This window comes from Mastomys coucha, unplaced genomic scaffold (genome assembly GCF_008632895.1).
Source record: "Mastomys coucha isolate ucsf_1 unplaced genomic scaffold, UCSF_Mcou_1 pScaffold22, whole genome shotgun sequence".
Lineage (NCBI taxonomy): Eukaryota > Metazoa > Chordata > Mammalia > Rodentia > Muridae > Mastomys > Mastomys coucha.
In genome coordinates this window covers 144,531,232-144,547,009 of record NW_022196905.1, presented here as the reverse complement: position 1 = coordinate 144,547,009, position 15,778 = coordinate 144,531,232, and the positions used below count along the sequence as shown (strand labels likewise).

Genomic DNA, 15,778 nt, shown 5'->3' with positions numbered 1-15,778 from the left:
TATATATATATATTTATATATATATATTACCACAGCGATACAAAAGACTAAGACACTATACTATATGCTCGATTTCATCAACCACCCTCCTTTGGGCTGGTACTGCTCCAGTGTCTATGAACCATTCCTGCAGGAGTGGCATCATTATGCCCCATTCAACACATGCGATGGGCCTCTGGGAGGCTAGGGGTTTCATTTCCAGCTCCCTGTCATACTCTTGGTAAGTGTCAGAACAGTCCTTCCCCATCAGATCTTTCTGAATCCAAAGCCCAGAGACTTAGGTGTCCTGTGTCAATCTGGACCACTGTTCCACATTCTGACTCCATGCCAGTCAATATTTTGGTGAAAGGGAAACTTGAGCTAACGTTGTCTCACACAGACTGTTCACCAGACTCGGAACATAAATCTTGGTCTGTGTGATATCAAAGCGCATGTAGGTCTCTTCTACATGGCCTTCCACAGGGATGTGGATGCCCAGTATAGCACACCTCTCAGTGTGGCAGGGATACATCTTCAGTGCCGGGGAACTTTCTAGAAGTGTAGACTCCCAGGCTCCCCAGCAGACCTGCTGGATCAGAAGCTCCTCTCAGCATGTCCTCTTCTTTGAGCTGCTCAGAAATGTCTTTACAACTCCAGAGAGCACTAGTGGGGACACTGCTGTCTGCCAGCTGGATCCTTGGCACACTGTCATCCTACACACTCTGGGAATGTCCTCTAGAACCTCTGGAATTCACATTTTTAGCAGTGTAGTAAGGCAAGTGGTGAGAAAAAGCAAACTTTTTAACTAGTTTTTCTAATATTCTCTGTCACTCTCTCTTTCTGTCTCTGTCTCTCTGTCTCTCTCTGTGTGTCTCTGTCTCTGTTCCTCTCTCTCTCCCTGTCTGTCTGTCTGTCTGTCTTTCTCTGTCTCTCTCTCTGTCTTAACTATGTAGGCCTAGCTGGCCTAGAACTCTTATGTAGACCAGATTGGCCTCAAACTCACAGAGATCTACTTTCCTCTGACCCCTGAGTGTTAAGATTAAAGGTGTGCACCACCGTTTCTGGTCTTCCTCTTTTTGAGGCAGAGCCTTCTTAAGCAACCTGGTTAGGCTTCATCCATGAGATCCACCTGCCCCTTCTCTTTTCTGTTTCCCAGTATGTAAATGAATTTGTTACATTCCTAAGTATTTTTGAGACTAGGTCTTATGGAGCCCAGGTTGGCCTCAGACTCTGTGTAGCTGAGAGTGGCCTTGAACTTCTGACCCCTCTGTTTCCACCTGACACGTATGAGCGAGGTGCATGAGGCAGGGAATATTGGGTGGTGGTGAAGCCATGAGACTCCCAAATAGGTATTAGTCATGAGGCAAGAAAGAGTGGGAGTGGCTTAGCACAGGTATCTAACAGGTTTATTGGTCACCTATCACATGGTGGGCGTGGTCTCAGTCCTGATTGGGCATGGTATATCCCTGTGCAGTGCGGTGGAAACATAAGCACTCACTGGGACCAGTGTGTGGAGACAATATTCTAAGGGTGATATTCTGGGCGTTGGAAGGGAATGTTAGAGCTTAGCCAAAGGGATAACAGAGAAAGACTTTCCCAGCTTCAAGAAGCACATGAACCTAGAGATGGCTAAGAACTGTGGTTTGCTGTGTCTCCACAGAAGGGGCAAATGGAGGACGGTGGGAAAGAGCAGACGGGCAAGGGATGGCGGTGCTGGGTGAAATAGGTAAGGGATAACAAACTTACTCGGTTAAGAACAAGGCTTTTTAAAGTAACATGCAGAGACTTTGAAATGTACCTTCTCAGACAGTATCACATCAGCACTGATGCGTTGTTAGTCAGTTTGGTTAGACCAAGCAAGAGAAGAGAAACCAAGTTACAGTGGACTCGTGGAACTAGGTGCTGATAGAAAGAGCAGAAAATCCTGCTGTCTGTGGGCTGACTGTGTGATAAGTACGGGTTGGCCGGAGAAGGCCGAGCACAACCTTACATGTTTAGGGATACTCCAAAGACTTGTTTATTTTAGTTCTTAAAGATCTCTTTTTATGTAACATGTAGGAAGGTCTTGCCTATATTTATGTCTGTGTAGCGCATGTCCAGTGCCTGCAGAGTACAGAAGAGGACATCAGATTCCCTAGAACTGGAGTTACAGGTGGTTGTGAAATGCTATGTGGCTGCTGGGACTTGAACCCATGACCTCCCAAAGAGCAGCCGGTGCTCTTAACCACTGAACCATCTATTCAGCCCTCTTTTGTTTTCTTTTTGAGAGAGAGAATTCACTCTGTAACCCAGGCTTGGCTTAAACTGTCAACCCACCTGCCTCAACCTCCCGAGTTCTGTGTTCCAGCTATTCTCAAAAGATACTTTATCATTTTACTCCACAAGGTTATGTAGGGTCATATCTCTGCAAGTGTATAACCAACGCACTCTGAACACACTCCACCCAATTCCCTGCTACCTTCCCCTGTCCTCGAAAGGTCTTTAAAAATGGGAAGTAACCATTAGATTTTGGTTTGGGAGAGACATCCTAGATAGATTTTAAGGATAATTCCACATTGAATCCACATCTTGCCTCCTTAATCCTAGCATAGAACAAGCTTAATCCCTAATGAATACTCACACCCAGTTAAGTTGAGGCATCTGGGCACACAACCTTTCAGGAAGGACCTTGAGCCGGTTACTCACCATGGACCTTCACACAGAGAAAATGGCAGTTAGACACAAACTGATCAAGCTACATTAACGAGAGGAGTTTTGCTCTTCCACAGTTTTGGAAATTGTCCGCCGTAATTTATATATGAGGATGAAGTCTTTGTATATGACTATGCCTTTACTCATGGTGCTTACATGTGTGTATGGCAAGCACTAAGGTACAACCAGCCTATGGCTGCGTGTGTACAGTGTACATCCTAAGACTAGGTTTCGTCAGCTTAATTCTATGATGTAAAACTAAAGCAAGTGTCAGGAAGCAACTGTGAAGTTCATGATCATTCCCCTTGTGTGCTGCAAGCTTGTAATGATTTCCAGAGCCATTAGTTCTTGAGATGTTTTCTCAGGGTGCATTAATCATTTACAGCATTGAAGAGCCACACTGGAAACAGCATTAAACAGAAGATGTGACAGCAAGGGGAACTGTCGAAAGCAAACATCGTGAACATGCTAAGATACACGATTAACTTATGATGCTGTGTCCCTGTGATGAATGGACCAGTCATGGTGGATGCTGCATCACCCACTGTAAAGGAACACGGCAAGCCCCCGGCTGTCAGTTATCCTAGGACATTGACAATGGAAACACAAGTAGGAAAACAGCTCTGTCAGTAGGCAAAATTTGGAATTTTCATTGGCTGTTGCTGGGCAAAAGCACATTTTCCTCTAGTGAAAATGGAGTTGGAGGCTGGAGAGATGGCTCAGTGGTTAAGAGCACTGGCTGCTTTTGCAGAGGACCCTGCTTCAGTTGGCAGCTCACAACAGACTGTCATTTTAGTCCCAGGGGATTTTCTGCCGTCCTCTGTCCTCAATGGGTGCTACATGCATGTGGTACACAGAGAAGCAGGCAAGCATGACACTTGTCCACAAAAAATAAAAATAACAAGTCCTTTAAAAATGGAGTCGCAACTGTGCTCCTATGCGATCCTATTATACTTCATTCAGTTTAACTAGGGTTTCAGGAAATAAAAGCAAACCTTTGCTCAACCGCTGCGAATGAAAACATGGCTTGTACCCTTAGGAAATGAGAGAAGATGAACAGCATCGAGCAACAAGCTTAAGATACATATCATAATGGGTCCAGCCATTGCCTTTGACTTAGCAACAGTAACTATGGCCTGAAGTTCAGCAAGGATGGGTTTGATGGTTTTGTTTTAAGACATTTTCTTTAAGGCTTCTTTTCATAGACAAGGTATACCCAGAGGGGGGGGGAGGGAAGGAGGGGGGAGGATACTTACAAGAAAAACAAGGAGTTTAATCCCATAAAAGACCTCTGTGAGAGTCTGGTGATCGGGTTGTCATCTAAAATTCTGACAAAACACATCAAAATGTTTCCAATGTTAGCGATATTTCTGAAAGAAACCCAGGAAAAATATAAAAGGTCCACGAGAAACCAGACTCCTAACACCTGACCAGTCCCTTCCCCATGGGACACTGGTATCGTTTCCTTGATTCTAGGGTGGGACACTGTTTCCTGCAGATTCCTGCAGCTCTTCTCCCAGCACATATGAAGTTGGACCTGATTTCTCTCTGCATCTGCCTGACAGGCATTTCCTGGCTGAAATGGGCTCCAAAAATGCTCTGAGCTGCTGGTTGGCTGAATGGAGGAGGGATGAGGATTCCCCCCCTCCCAAATAATGTAACCCTATGAACTGTTCATCTCTGAAGGGAACTGCATGTCTTCATCACAGAGAAGAAATACGTATGGCTGAAGAGAGATGTATTGAACCAGATTTAATCATCACCCGGTGTTTGTGTATGTTGGAACTTCACACAGTTCCTGCTAATATGAACAATTTTCACGCTTTTATTTATCAGTTAGAAAAAAATTAAAATGTACGTCCTTAATGACTGGCTAGATAAGTCATCTTTTTCACATGCTAATTTTTCTCTTTCTAAATAAATCTATGATATTTTTACTTGCAATGGTCATGCTCACCCTCCCTCCTCCGATTCCTCCCAGTCCCTCCTCCCACTTCCCTACCTACGCAAACTCCTTTTTTTATTTTTAAGTTCTTTGAGTCCAGTATGTATTACCCCTATACTCTCTGGTGTGGGACCTTCTACTGGATCATGTTTCACCTACTAATAGCCAGCCACATCCTTAGAGAAAACTAGTTCTCCCTCTCCTAACAGCTATCAATTACCAATAACTCCTCAGTGGGGGTGGGACTTCATGCCTAACTCCCCCTCCGTGCCCCTCCCCTTTCTCATTTTCTTTCCTTGCTCCCTCTTTTCCTTCCCACGGAAATATGTATTTTGAGGAATTCATGTGGCATCATGAACAAAGCACCAAGAGGCAGGTGGGATCCTTTAACAGATGCTGTCTTGTGCCCTTCAAAGAGTAAATGATAGTATAATTCTTAGAAAAATCACATTTTAAAAGTTTTATGGTCATGGGTGTTTTTGCCTGGATGCACAGTCTTTGCATTATGACCGTGTCTGGTACCCATGGAGGCTGGACATGTGGCAGTGCCCAGAACATTCCTTGAAGAGAAGGAGTCATTGAGATGAGGGTCTGGGATGATAAGGAAGTTGTTTGGAACATTAGCCCGGCGACCAGGCTCATTATAGGTCTAGATGAAGCCGAAACCCTTGGACTTTCCATCAGCCAGGCCAATTTGCAGCCACTGAGCAAGGCAACAGAACCTTCTACAGCCCTTCACTCAGTGTGCCAAGGAATACATGAGCAGCTGCTGGGAGGTGCCTGGAGATGGCACTGCTGGCTCAGGGGGGAAATACCAGGTGTTATTAGAGTCTCAAACTTTTCTCTGGCTACTCTGGGGACCAGAGCAAGCCCCAGAACAGAGGGGAGTTCTTTCCTCTCAGGGGCACATGACAGCGTTGGAGATATTTTTCTGTTGTCACAACTCTTAAGAGAGCATCACTTGCACAGAGTGAGCAGAGGCCTCATACAGCGCACAGGACAACACATCTCCTCCAGAGCAAAGAATTAAATATGTCAAGATGTCAATAGTGCTAGGGTCAGGACTTTCTGTTCTTGGTGACACTGGCTAAGCCAGGCTGTCATTAGGTGCTGAGGCTCCTCTGTAATAACTCGGCCAGATTCCTGTTTCGTCCAGCCATCACCTGACCTACCCATGTCTGAATTGCTTGGGCGAAATGCTCCAGACTATATGTGAGTCAGAAACATAATAAATGAGAGAGATCCCAGTCTGGAAACTACCCAAGCATTGTTGTAAATCTCTAAGACTGACCATTTGTAAGAGGGAGAAAAGCCAAGAAACTTACAGCCAAGCGAGCTGATGCAAGTCTCTGAATATCCCAGGCCTGAGAGAGGTAATGCAGTTATGGCTGAGGTACCTATAAACAATACGGGTGAGTTCATTAGGCACACTCCACACTCCAGCCAGCCACATGCAATTAGACCGTTGGGATCTGTAGTCAGGATTGCTGCTTCTTCAAGCATATTCTGAATGTGAAGAAGCAGAGGCAGAAGGTGGGGAAGGGATGGTGGGGGATGGGGTCGGGGAGGGGGGACAACTATGAAGCACCCAGAACTACAAGCCCAGACTGGGTCACAGAATGACCAGGGCGAGCAATGCAGCCAAGAACAATATTGGGGGATGGTACATTAGGTTGGGATATAAAGAAAGACAACGGAATATGTAGAGCAGCTCTTACTTGTGTCCTTTTTTGGTTATATTCTTGGTACATTACTATTTTAAGACATATATATTCAGTGAGCAATGGCGCGTGGGGGAGGGTAAGTTACAGAGGTGCTGTGAAAGTGACCTAACAGCAAGAGGACAATATTAACCTTGGATGATTATTTACATACAATGAGGAGAACATAGGTAATTTCTTTTTATTTTGTTGGCACAGGAGATCAAACCCGAGACCTCGAATCTCACAAATGCTCTGAGCTACACCTCAAACCCTAATACGATTACCTTGTAGTCATCTAAGATTTCTTCCATTTCTCTGCACCCCTTGGTTCAGCATGGAGCCCCACCCCCGCCTGAGTCTACCTTTGCAGTCTTTTCTTCCAATGATACCCATGGGATGGTGATAACAGAGTTACTCACAGTATTTGTAGATTATGTAATCCAAGGAATGCTCTCCTGGAGATGTGTGTGATGCAGTTGTGCTGAAGGTATCTGTAGGAGCAAGACAGGAAAGCCAGGTGATCACAGTGTGTGGGCTTTCAGCTCAAATTATGTAATGAGCAGTTTTGCTTTGTCCACCTAAAGTGTGATCTGTACCACTGAAGTCTCACGTGGGGTGTGTGGGGTGTGTGTGTATGTGTGAGTGTGTGTGTGTGCGTGTGTGCAAGTGTGTGTGTTTGTGTGTGTGTGTGTGTGTGTGTGTGCGCGTATGTGCGGTGCAGTGCAGCTAGTCTTCTTTTATTCAGGCAGGAGCTCCAGCAACCATTCTTTCTAGTTTGTAGTAGTAGCTGCTGGCCTTGAGAGAGGACTGTTAGCACTACACTGCACCTTTAGTTCCTCATTCATCTTCATTGTGTTCTCATAGACAAAAGAGGAGCCCTTTTGGGTCTCTTCTAGATGTAAAGCAAGAAGCAAGTGAATCAGCCGTGCTCAGGGTTCCAGCTGCTGCTGAACCAGGGCTGCTATGCTCTGTCAACATCCAGGACCCCGAGTCATGGCAACTTGAAAATACAGAATTGATTCAATAATAGCTCGGCTGGGGCATCTGTGAGAAGAGCACACACTTCCTGCCCTCATTCGGCAATAGGAAGTCAGCCCTGAATCTGTATTTTCTAAAGCCAGCCTGGCCAGGAAACAGCCATGCTGACAGTACTAATGACTACATAAGTAGGTTTTGGTTTTGTATGGTGTGTGTATGTGTGTGTGTGTGTATGTGTGTATGTGTCTGTCTATCTATGTGCTTGTGTGTCTCTGTGTGTGTGTTATGCTGAGGATTGAACCCAGGCCTTCATGCAGGCTAGGCAACCATTTTACTACTGAGCTACACCGCCAACCCCAACACAATCTACTTTGCTTTTATGTTCCTCATTTCCATTTGTAGCGATGCTTACAGTTTTGCACAAGGCTGTGCTAATTGGTACGGTGTTCTACTGCAGACCCATGGGCAGAACATGCGTGTATTTGCTGTCTAACTAGACTTTGAATTTCATTCTACTGCAGTTATTCCCTGTCAGAGCTTCTCAGCTTTTCCTTAGGGTCATGAGTGTATTGCAAAAATAACAGGAGTTAAACATCCTTATGCCCCAAGGCATCAGAGGAAGAAGCCAAGACCACCATCCCCAGTGTACAAACAGTCATACTTCATGCATGCCCTCATGTGGGAAGTGGTGCTGATGCAGGGCATCTGCATTACACCTGTGCCCATGCACAAAGCACCAATTCCATCCCTGCAAAGGAAACTTGAGAGGAAGTATGAGCTCGTGTATCCTAACTCCTTCCTCTAACCCCAAACGCATGCTTCTTGTACTGTGTCTGTGGAGAGATGCTTCCTAGTGCAGCAGAAACCCCTCTTTGGGCTTTCTTTGCAAGAAGATTCCACTCTGCATAGGACAGACAGACAGACAGACAGTGATTGGTATCCATCAGAACAGCAGAGGAGTGTCTAGACAGAATGAAAGAGAATGTGGTGATTTGGATAGTAATGCAAAGGAAACCAAAACAACAGAAAGGAATATGATATGTTAGTAAAGAGGTTCAAGGAAATCTCTCTTAAATATAAAATCCACTCCTCAGCTAGCCTGGTTCCATTTAATTTGAGATGGTTTTTAACCCAAGAGTGCGATACATGCTTTTCCTACTTGGAGAAGAGATGGGTGCAATTGCAAACCGTAAGTCCAACCTTGTGCTGTTATATTAGAAGTCAAAGGAAAGAGATGTTCAAACCCAGAACCTGTCTGATTCTTCAGCCACCCACAGCTGGTCTCCTCTCACCAACATTACTAAGGATTCCAGTTCCTTAAATAATGGAGAGCCCCTAGTCTGAGCTTTAGCTGTTGGCTGTCGCTGTGGAGAGACTGACTCTCAGGTCTCAAGTCTCCTGCACACAGCCTGCAGAATTGAAGCTCTCTCCCTGGTGTCTACTTCCTTTTTCCAGAAGAGCCATTTAAAGTGTGAGAAGGGAAACATGATGATCTGGCAAGCAGCGCCTTGTTCTATTTCAAACTGAGACACACGAGTCCGTTAAGTGTGTGTCACACTGAGCGGCTCGCCTAAGAACAGCTTCCTGGATCATGAATCCCTAGTCTTCACTTTTCAAGTGGAACACCAAGGACTTGTGTACCAAACTTAAGCAAATAAATACTTTAACGACACACATGTTCATGAGCTATTTTAAAATGTGACACGATGTACTTCAGAGCTAGGCAGGCAACTTTAATCATGTTTCATTGCCAATGATTGATTGCATTTAATAAGAACTGAGGTTAAGAAGAAATACCTAATTTTTATAAGGCTACTTTACAACGTGGAGGAGAACGGCTTTTGGTTTCCATAGAAGCAATGACAAAGCATACAGCCGACCCCATAAATCGTATTTTATTTCTCTGAAAGGTCATCACAAACTACTTCTTCAACTTTAGAAAATCCCTGCACTTTAAGAGATTATTAAGATAACAAAATTGAGCTACAGTGAAAGGAAATTTATATTCATTGAGCAGTGCTTATTCACCTGGCAACTAAAATTAAATTTTGATGTAGGATATTTTTTTCTCTCCATGTCAGAATGACCGAGACCACACCATGGGGGATTTAGAGGGGTCTAGACTGGAGAGTCAGTGGACAGGAAGTTCTGTGCTGTCTCAGGGTGACACACTATCAGCAAGGAGGGCTAGCCTCTTCCTTTTGGGCACCAATCACACAACTATTCCCATGTTCTTCCTGTGGATAACAGCTACCCCAGGAAGGGATGTGGACGAGGTGGAAAGACTCGGTTAGAGATGTCCAATGTCAGGTCTCCTGTTTGGATGTGTGCATGATGTTCCTTCCTCCTCAGGCACGCATCTTCCTTTCCAGACAGAAAGCACAGGATGGAATCATGCTCAGGGCAGGACAGTACATCTCAGTGGAAACCCTGGGATGTACAGACCAATTTCTCTCCACCCCTAGGTTTTCATTGTGATAACTTAAGTACTGTTGGGTTCATTGGAAGTCCTGGCCTCTGCTTGTGATTTTTCTACTATCGCATTATAGGTCTTAATTGAGTCCCTTAACTTCTGTACACGGGCTGACTCATGTCTAAGGTAGTCTAATTAGGAATTCTTACAACTTCTATGACACCCGATTCTAGAATTCGTTAGAGTTGGCTCCTTCACGTCCCCCAAAGCCCTATGTGTTAAAGGCTCGAATCTCATCTGGGTGCTGTTGTGAAGGGCACAGATTCCAAGAGATGGGACCCGAGAGAGGTTTTCACCCCAGATTCTCTCTCCTCTTATTCTCATTTGTTTCCTGGTAAGGAGGTCTGACTGCATCTGGGATTGCATAGATGATAACTAAAGCAGGTAAGATGGTAATGTACACCCCCACACAGCTCTGCTAAGTGGGAGTCCTCCGGGGACTTTTTTTCCTCTCTGGTTTGAGAGTGCCTGTCTTTAATCTCATGAACATGAAGTGACTGATAGTACTTCCAGGGACTTTCCTTTTACGCTAGGTGTTGTAAGATAAAAGAAGAAACTATTTCTGCCAAGAATTCAGCATATGAAGCATTCCTTTGTTGGCATCAGAACCTAGACTATTGGACCTCTCGGCAGACGTAGCATCATCAGAGACCTAGAGGAACTCATCTTGGAAGGACTGATAGATAAATCACTCAAAGCTACAAACCTGTGAGTTTTGTACCCACAAATACCAATAGGAGGCATTGTGGTAACCTATCCACTGTGACTATTTAAACACTCCAGGATGAAGATTATGAGGTAGATTTATGAGGGGCTGGAGAGATGGCTCAATGGTTCAGAGCGCTTCTCTTCCAGAGGATTCCTGTTCAGTTTCCAGCACCTGCACCATGCATAACTCCAGTTCCAGAAGCTCTGATGCCCTCTTCTGGCCCCTGTGGGAACTGCATGCAGGTAGTGTATATCGTGATATGGCAGGTAAGACTTACACCCACAAAAGGAAAAATAAGTAACATCCCTTTAAAAAGCAATGTGATGATTATGGATTACTTTGTGAGGCAGGAATGAAGCAAAGGCATTTGGGTCATATCAAGTGACAATTCATGAAAGTTGGGGTGGAGACTGAGGGCTCATTACTGCTCTCCCACAGAGACTATCCACCAGTTCCAGGTCCTAGTCGTTGTTTCTCTTGGATGCTAGTAACATGTGATCTCTTTCTTTCTCACTGAATACTAATTATTTTATTTATATACTAGTTATTGATGTGCTCTCTACTCAGATGTACTAATCTCATTGTCGTCATCACCACTAATACCACCACCATCATCATCATCACTGTCATTATCGTCATTGTCATCATCATCATAATCATCGTCATCAGCAGCAGCATTACCACCCCCAACATCATCATGTCTTTACCCCTATTATTCTGGGGCTCAGGCTATATGCTGTCATTACATGTTTAAAATACAATGATTGTTCTTACCTAATCTTTTTCTAAATTAAAAACCAGATCCAGCTCCTCTGATCCTTCAGTCTTACTCTTCAATAATATTAAGGAAAGACTTGAGGCTATGTATTGAGACGGTTTATCTGAAACCAAGTCAACCCTCTGAAGATGGTTAAGTGAAACTGTGCTCTAAACTGGAATGAAAACAAAGTCCCCCTTACCTTCTAAGCTTAGGTTTAGAACCAGAGTTAGTGATACATGTAAAAACTACTCAAACTTGATTCAGTTCTCAGATGAAAGGCATCTTAGAACACCACAGGAACTTAAAGCACTATAAATGTGCCCTTCACAGTTACTCACATCTTTCTGAGTTCTGTGTATTTGCTGAAAACCTTGCCTGGAAGTCTGTGAATTTTGTTTTTCTTAAGAGATCTGAAATAAAAATCAAAACATTGTTACTTAAATGCAAGCCTATGATGTAGCCCAGGCTAGCCCAGGCTTTTCTTCATCTGCATCCTCTCACCTTAGCCCGTTAATGCTATAGACTAGATATGGGTGTGGTGAGTTCACTCTTCCTCTCTTATCTCTGAGTAAGACAACAAGACATGAGAACAAGTAGAAGCCAATCTAGCAGAAGATCCCAGTCATCTCAGACATGCCCAGTGAGCACATGACTACAGAAGATCCCAGCCATCTCACACATGCCCAGTGAGCACATGACTACAGAAGATCGCAGCCATCTCAGACATGCCCAGTGAGGACATGACTACAGATCCCCGAGGACCTTAAATTTCTCTCTGCAAAATTCAGGGAAGTTTGGATGATCTACAACAGGTAGCTTCATAGATCTTTCTGTCTTTGCAGTCTTGATAGATTATCAGTTTTGCACATGAGATGACATAGCCTGCTCCCTTTCCTCATCAGCAGGGACACAGGAGTGCCAACATGGAAGTCAGAGCATACTGGAAAATCACTCCAGGCTATAGACATCATGAGGTAAACATTAATTAGGCTCCTCTAAGAGATCATATTTTCCTGAGGAGGAAGTATATCAACCTTATTGGTGACTGATTTTAGAAGTTCCAGGGGTTGGAGAGATGACGCAATGCTGAAGAACACTGGCTGCTCTTGCAGAGGACCAGGGTTTGATTCCCAGCATCTACATGGTGACTCACAACCATCTGTAACTCCAGTTTCAGGATCTCTGACGCCCTCTTCTAGACTCTGTGGGTAGTGCACACATGTGGTACACATACATCCATGCAGGCAACACTCATACATAAAATACAAATAAATACATCTTTTAAAAAGTACTTCCAATTATTTGCTCATTTTACTGTTTATAATTTATTACTATAGCACTATAGGGTTTTCCATGATTTTATGAGACTTTAGGTACAAATAACTTGTTTTTACTCACAGTAATGTTACATTGCTGGAAACCTTTGGCACGGCTTTTAATTCAGTCTTTATACATTCCAGTTCATTTTCTCTGCAGTAACAGTGCTGTGGATACTGGCTGAGAACTAGGGAGAAAAGACAAAAAAGAAAAAAATCATACCAGAAAAAAAAAAACACAATGTTATTTGTGACAGCAACTAACATTTTTCTCTTTTCATCAACTACATAGCAACTTATATCTATTAATGGATCCATTGAGCCCTTCCTAAAAGCAAGTAAGAATTCTCTCCAAATCAGATATAGACCAATGACGTGTTCAGCTCATCTCTAGCTCCTATAAGTCATCTCAGACACATAGAACAGGCGAGCAGGAAAAAAAGCACGGGCTTAGACAAATAATAGCAGACAAATAATATCAGACCATGTAGTAGAACAGGATTAAGTTCTGTTCAATGAAAAGCATCATAGGTTTGAGTAAATCTCCATGGTGATGACTGATTTAGCATGAAGTAGTTGCTAAATAAATGCTCACTGATTAGCCTGCAGTTCCTATGTCACAAGTCATACGTGATAGAGAAAGGCAGAGGATTTCTACGGAACCTTTAATTTCTCTGCTGACCCTATGGATATTTGATTTGATGCAGCTAAGGAAGTGGAAATTAATTTTTATTTATATCACTATTGTAATTAATTAACAAACTGTTTAGACATATAGTCTTGTTATATAGAACATTGCCTTGACCCCCTGAGTAATGGTATTGAATGCATGTGCCATGGTGTGGGCCCAGCCTACTATCATTTACTGAACTGTGAGTATAAATTCCCTCTAGTTGCTTATCCTTTTTTTCTATCACATTTAAAGCGAATTTAGCTGCACATTGGCAGCAAATCCACCACAGCTATTACTGAATTCCCACTTACTGCAAGAGATGCCTTCAGTGTAAAATGTTTTGGATGATATTATGTTGTCTGCATGATAATTAGCTCATCCCAATAAAGATAACGTTAATATGTTTTATTTAATGTTTATTGACATCAAGAATATTATGGATGTATTATCAGATTGAAGATTGGTCAGAAAGCACTTGCTAACAAATGACTTTCATGTGGTGAAGTTGGGTGTGCTGCTTAAAGCAGAAACCTGGCGAGACTGAGTGGTTCAAGCAGAGATGGCTCAGTGGCTAGAGCACTGGCTACTCTTGTAGAGGACCTGGGTTCAGTTCCCAGCACCCAAATAGTGGCTCACAACCATCTGTAACTCTGTTTCTAAGGGATCTGATGCCCTCTTCTGGCCTCCTCAGGCACTAAGTATGCCTGCGGTGCATATACATGCATGCAGGCAAAAACATATACATAAAAATAAGCAAATCTTTAAGAAGGCAGAAATGTGGGTGTTTCTTCACCCTCCATATGCTCCAATGCAGTCAGGCCACCACCCTATTCTGTGGATGGTCTTGAAAGGCTGGTCCCACCTCCTCCACCTTACTCACTCCAAGACATTTCTTGGACTTAGCTTCATAGCCTTTGTCTATACTGATGTTATAATCATTACCAATTTCACTCTTTTCACTCAGTTGGCCCAAGTCCCTGTGGGTTGAGGATCTGTCTTGTGCCTGATATATCAGACTCTGTGGTGTCTCTGCCTGGCCTGACCTTTATAACCTAGTTGTCAGTAGCTGCCCACCCCACCCACCCAGAAATTCTGACAGTCACAGCAGACATGGCGTTCCGTGCTCGGACCTTTTCCCCTCATCCACAGTCTGCCTCTGAAGGGGCCATTTTGGAACATCTGGTCCTGGTCCTGAGTGTTCCCTTTTACTATTAAAAACTACAAAACAAAAACAGAGACCCAACCCAACCAAGCACACAGATTTGCCATTGTGTGTAAAGAGAGCTCCAGGCAAGGTGTGTTTGGAAGAGGCTGTTAGAATTTTGACTTTTGATTTCTTACTAATCTTGTCATTTTTAAAATTATAATTTTCTTTTTTGTTTTATTTTATTTCAAGTAGTGAAAAGTTTTTTTTTAAAGTCTTAATAAGACAAAGTTTTACTCTTAATAAGAGCAAGCACACAGGGCAGGAAGTGGACGTGGTCTTTAGTCTCACACAGTGTCTTTTCCTCAGGAGTGGGGTCCTGACCTCATGGTCTTTCATGATTGGCTAGTTTTTTAAGAACTGACATAAAGAAAATAAGGGAGTCGGCCACTTAAACTCAAGAATGTAACAGGGCCTCCAGGATTCCCAGGGTGTGTGGTGGGGCAGAGAGAAATATTTGAATTCCCTGTCATAAACAGGTTTTATAAGTGCTTGGTAGAAAAAGACTCATTTACTGTTCCTTACAAATTCCTCCTCTTCTCCTAAACGTTTTTTTCCCTCAAACTCTTAAGATGTTGCTCATTCCTTCTTGAAGGAAGAAGCTGCTGTGGGGTGGGGTGTCTGTTGAATAATAGCTGATAAGAAAGAAGCCCGATCAGGCCCCTGGGACAAAAATGAATTATTGTATCTATTGCTCAGTTTAAGGTGAGCCCCCTTCCTGTGGGTGGCCCCTTGGCCAGGAGATTGACCTGGCTCTTTGGAATGTCAGATCTGCACCAGGCCAGAGATTCTATTCTCCTGGTCAGAAGGAGTTTTCTCCTAATAGGCCTTTATGGCTGCCTTAACATTCCATCTCCCGAAAGACCCCAGAGTCATCTAGGAACCAGATCAGTGGTCAGAGCTCCTCAAACACATTTGGTATCTTGGGGCTCTGGCAAGGATGAAGCTGCCATGACTCCAAAGGGCATTTCTGGCTTTCAGTCAAGAATGAAACTGGTCATTTTTCTTTGGGGATCTTTACTGTAAACTGCCTAGCCAGCTTCTACCTCCAGCTATAAAATATTTGTTTTATTTTATGATTTTACTCTGTGTGTGTGTGTTTGTCTATGTGCACCACATGCATGTAGTACCGTAGAGGCCAGAAGCGGACATCTCATCCACTTAGAGGAGGTTGTGAGCCACCATGTGGAACAAGAGCAGCCAGTGCTCTTAACCTTGAACCATCTTCACACATTCACACAGCCCAGGCTGGCTTTGAACTCAGGATCCTCCTGCATCAGACTGCAGATTTCAGGGGTTACTAGTGCATGCCACTCTATCTGGCATAATTTAACTTTTATACATTAT

General features: G+C 43.6%; 1 protein-coding gene across 3 annotated transcripts in view; it reads right to left on the bottom strand.

Moving 5' to 3' along the window:
- Window positions 1–15,778, bottom strand: part of Rxfp2 (relaxin family peptide receptor 2) — a 65,135-nt gene that overhangs the window by 28,686 nt on the left and 20,671 nt on the right. For 2 of the 3 annotated variants that reach the window (XM_031338821.1, XM_031338823.1), the window contains 6 exons: window positions 12,637–12,742; window positions 11,577–11,648; window positions 6,738–6,809; window positions 5,941–6,012; window positions 3,927–4,040; window positions 2,600–2,671 (listed from right to left, as the gene is read on the bottom strand). In XM_031338821.1, coding sequence (XP_031194681.1) covers window positions 2,600–2,671; window positions 3,927–4,040; window positions 5,941–6,012; window positions 6,738–6,809; window positions 11,577–11,648; window positions 12,637–12,742 — 508 coding nt within the window. The remainder of the gene's footprint in view (window positions 1–2,599; window positions 2,672–3,926; window positions 4,041–5,940; window positions 6,013–6,737; window positions 6,810–11,576; window positions 11,649–12,636; window positions 12,743–15,778) is intronic. The other variant, XM_031338822.1, reaches the window with a different exon arrangement.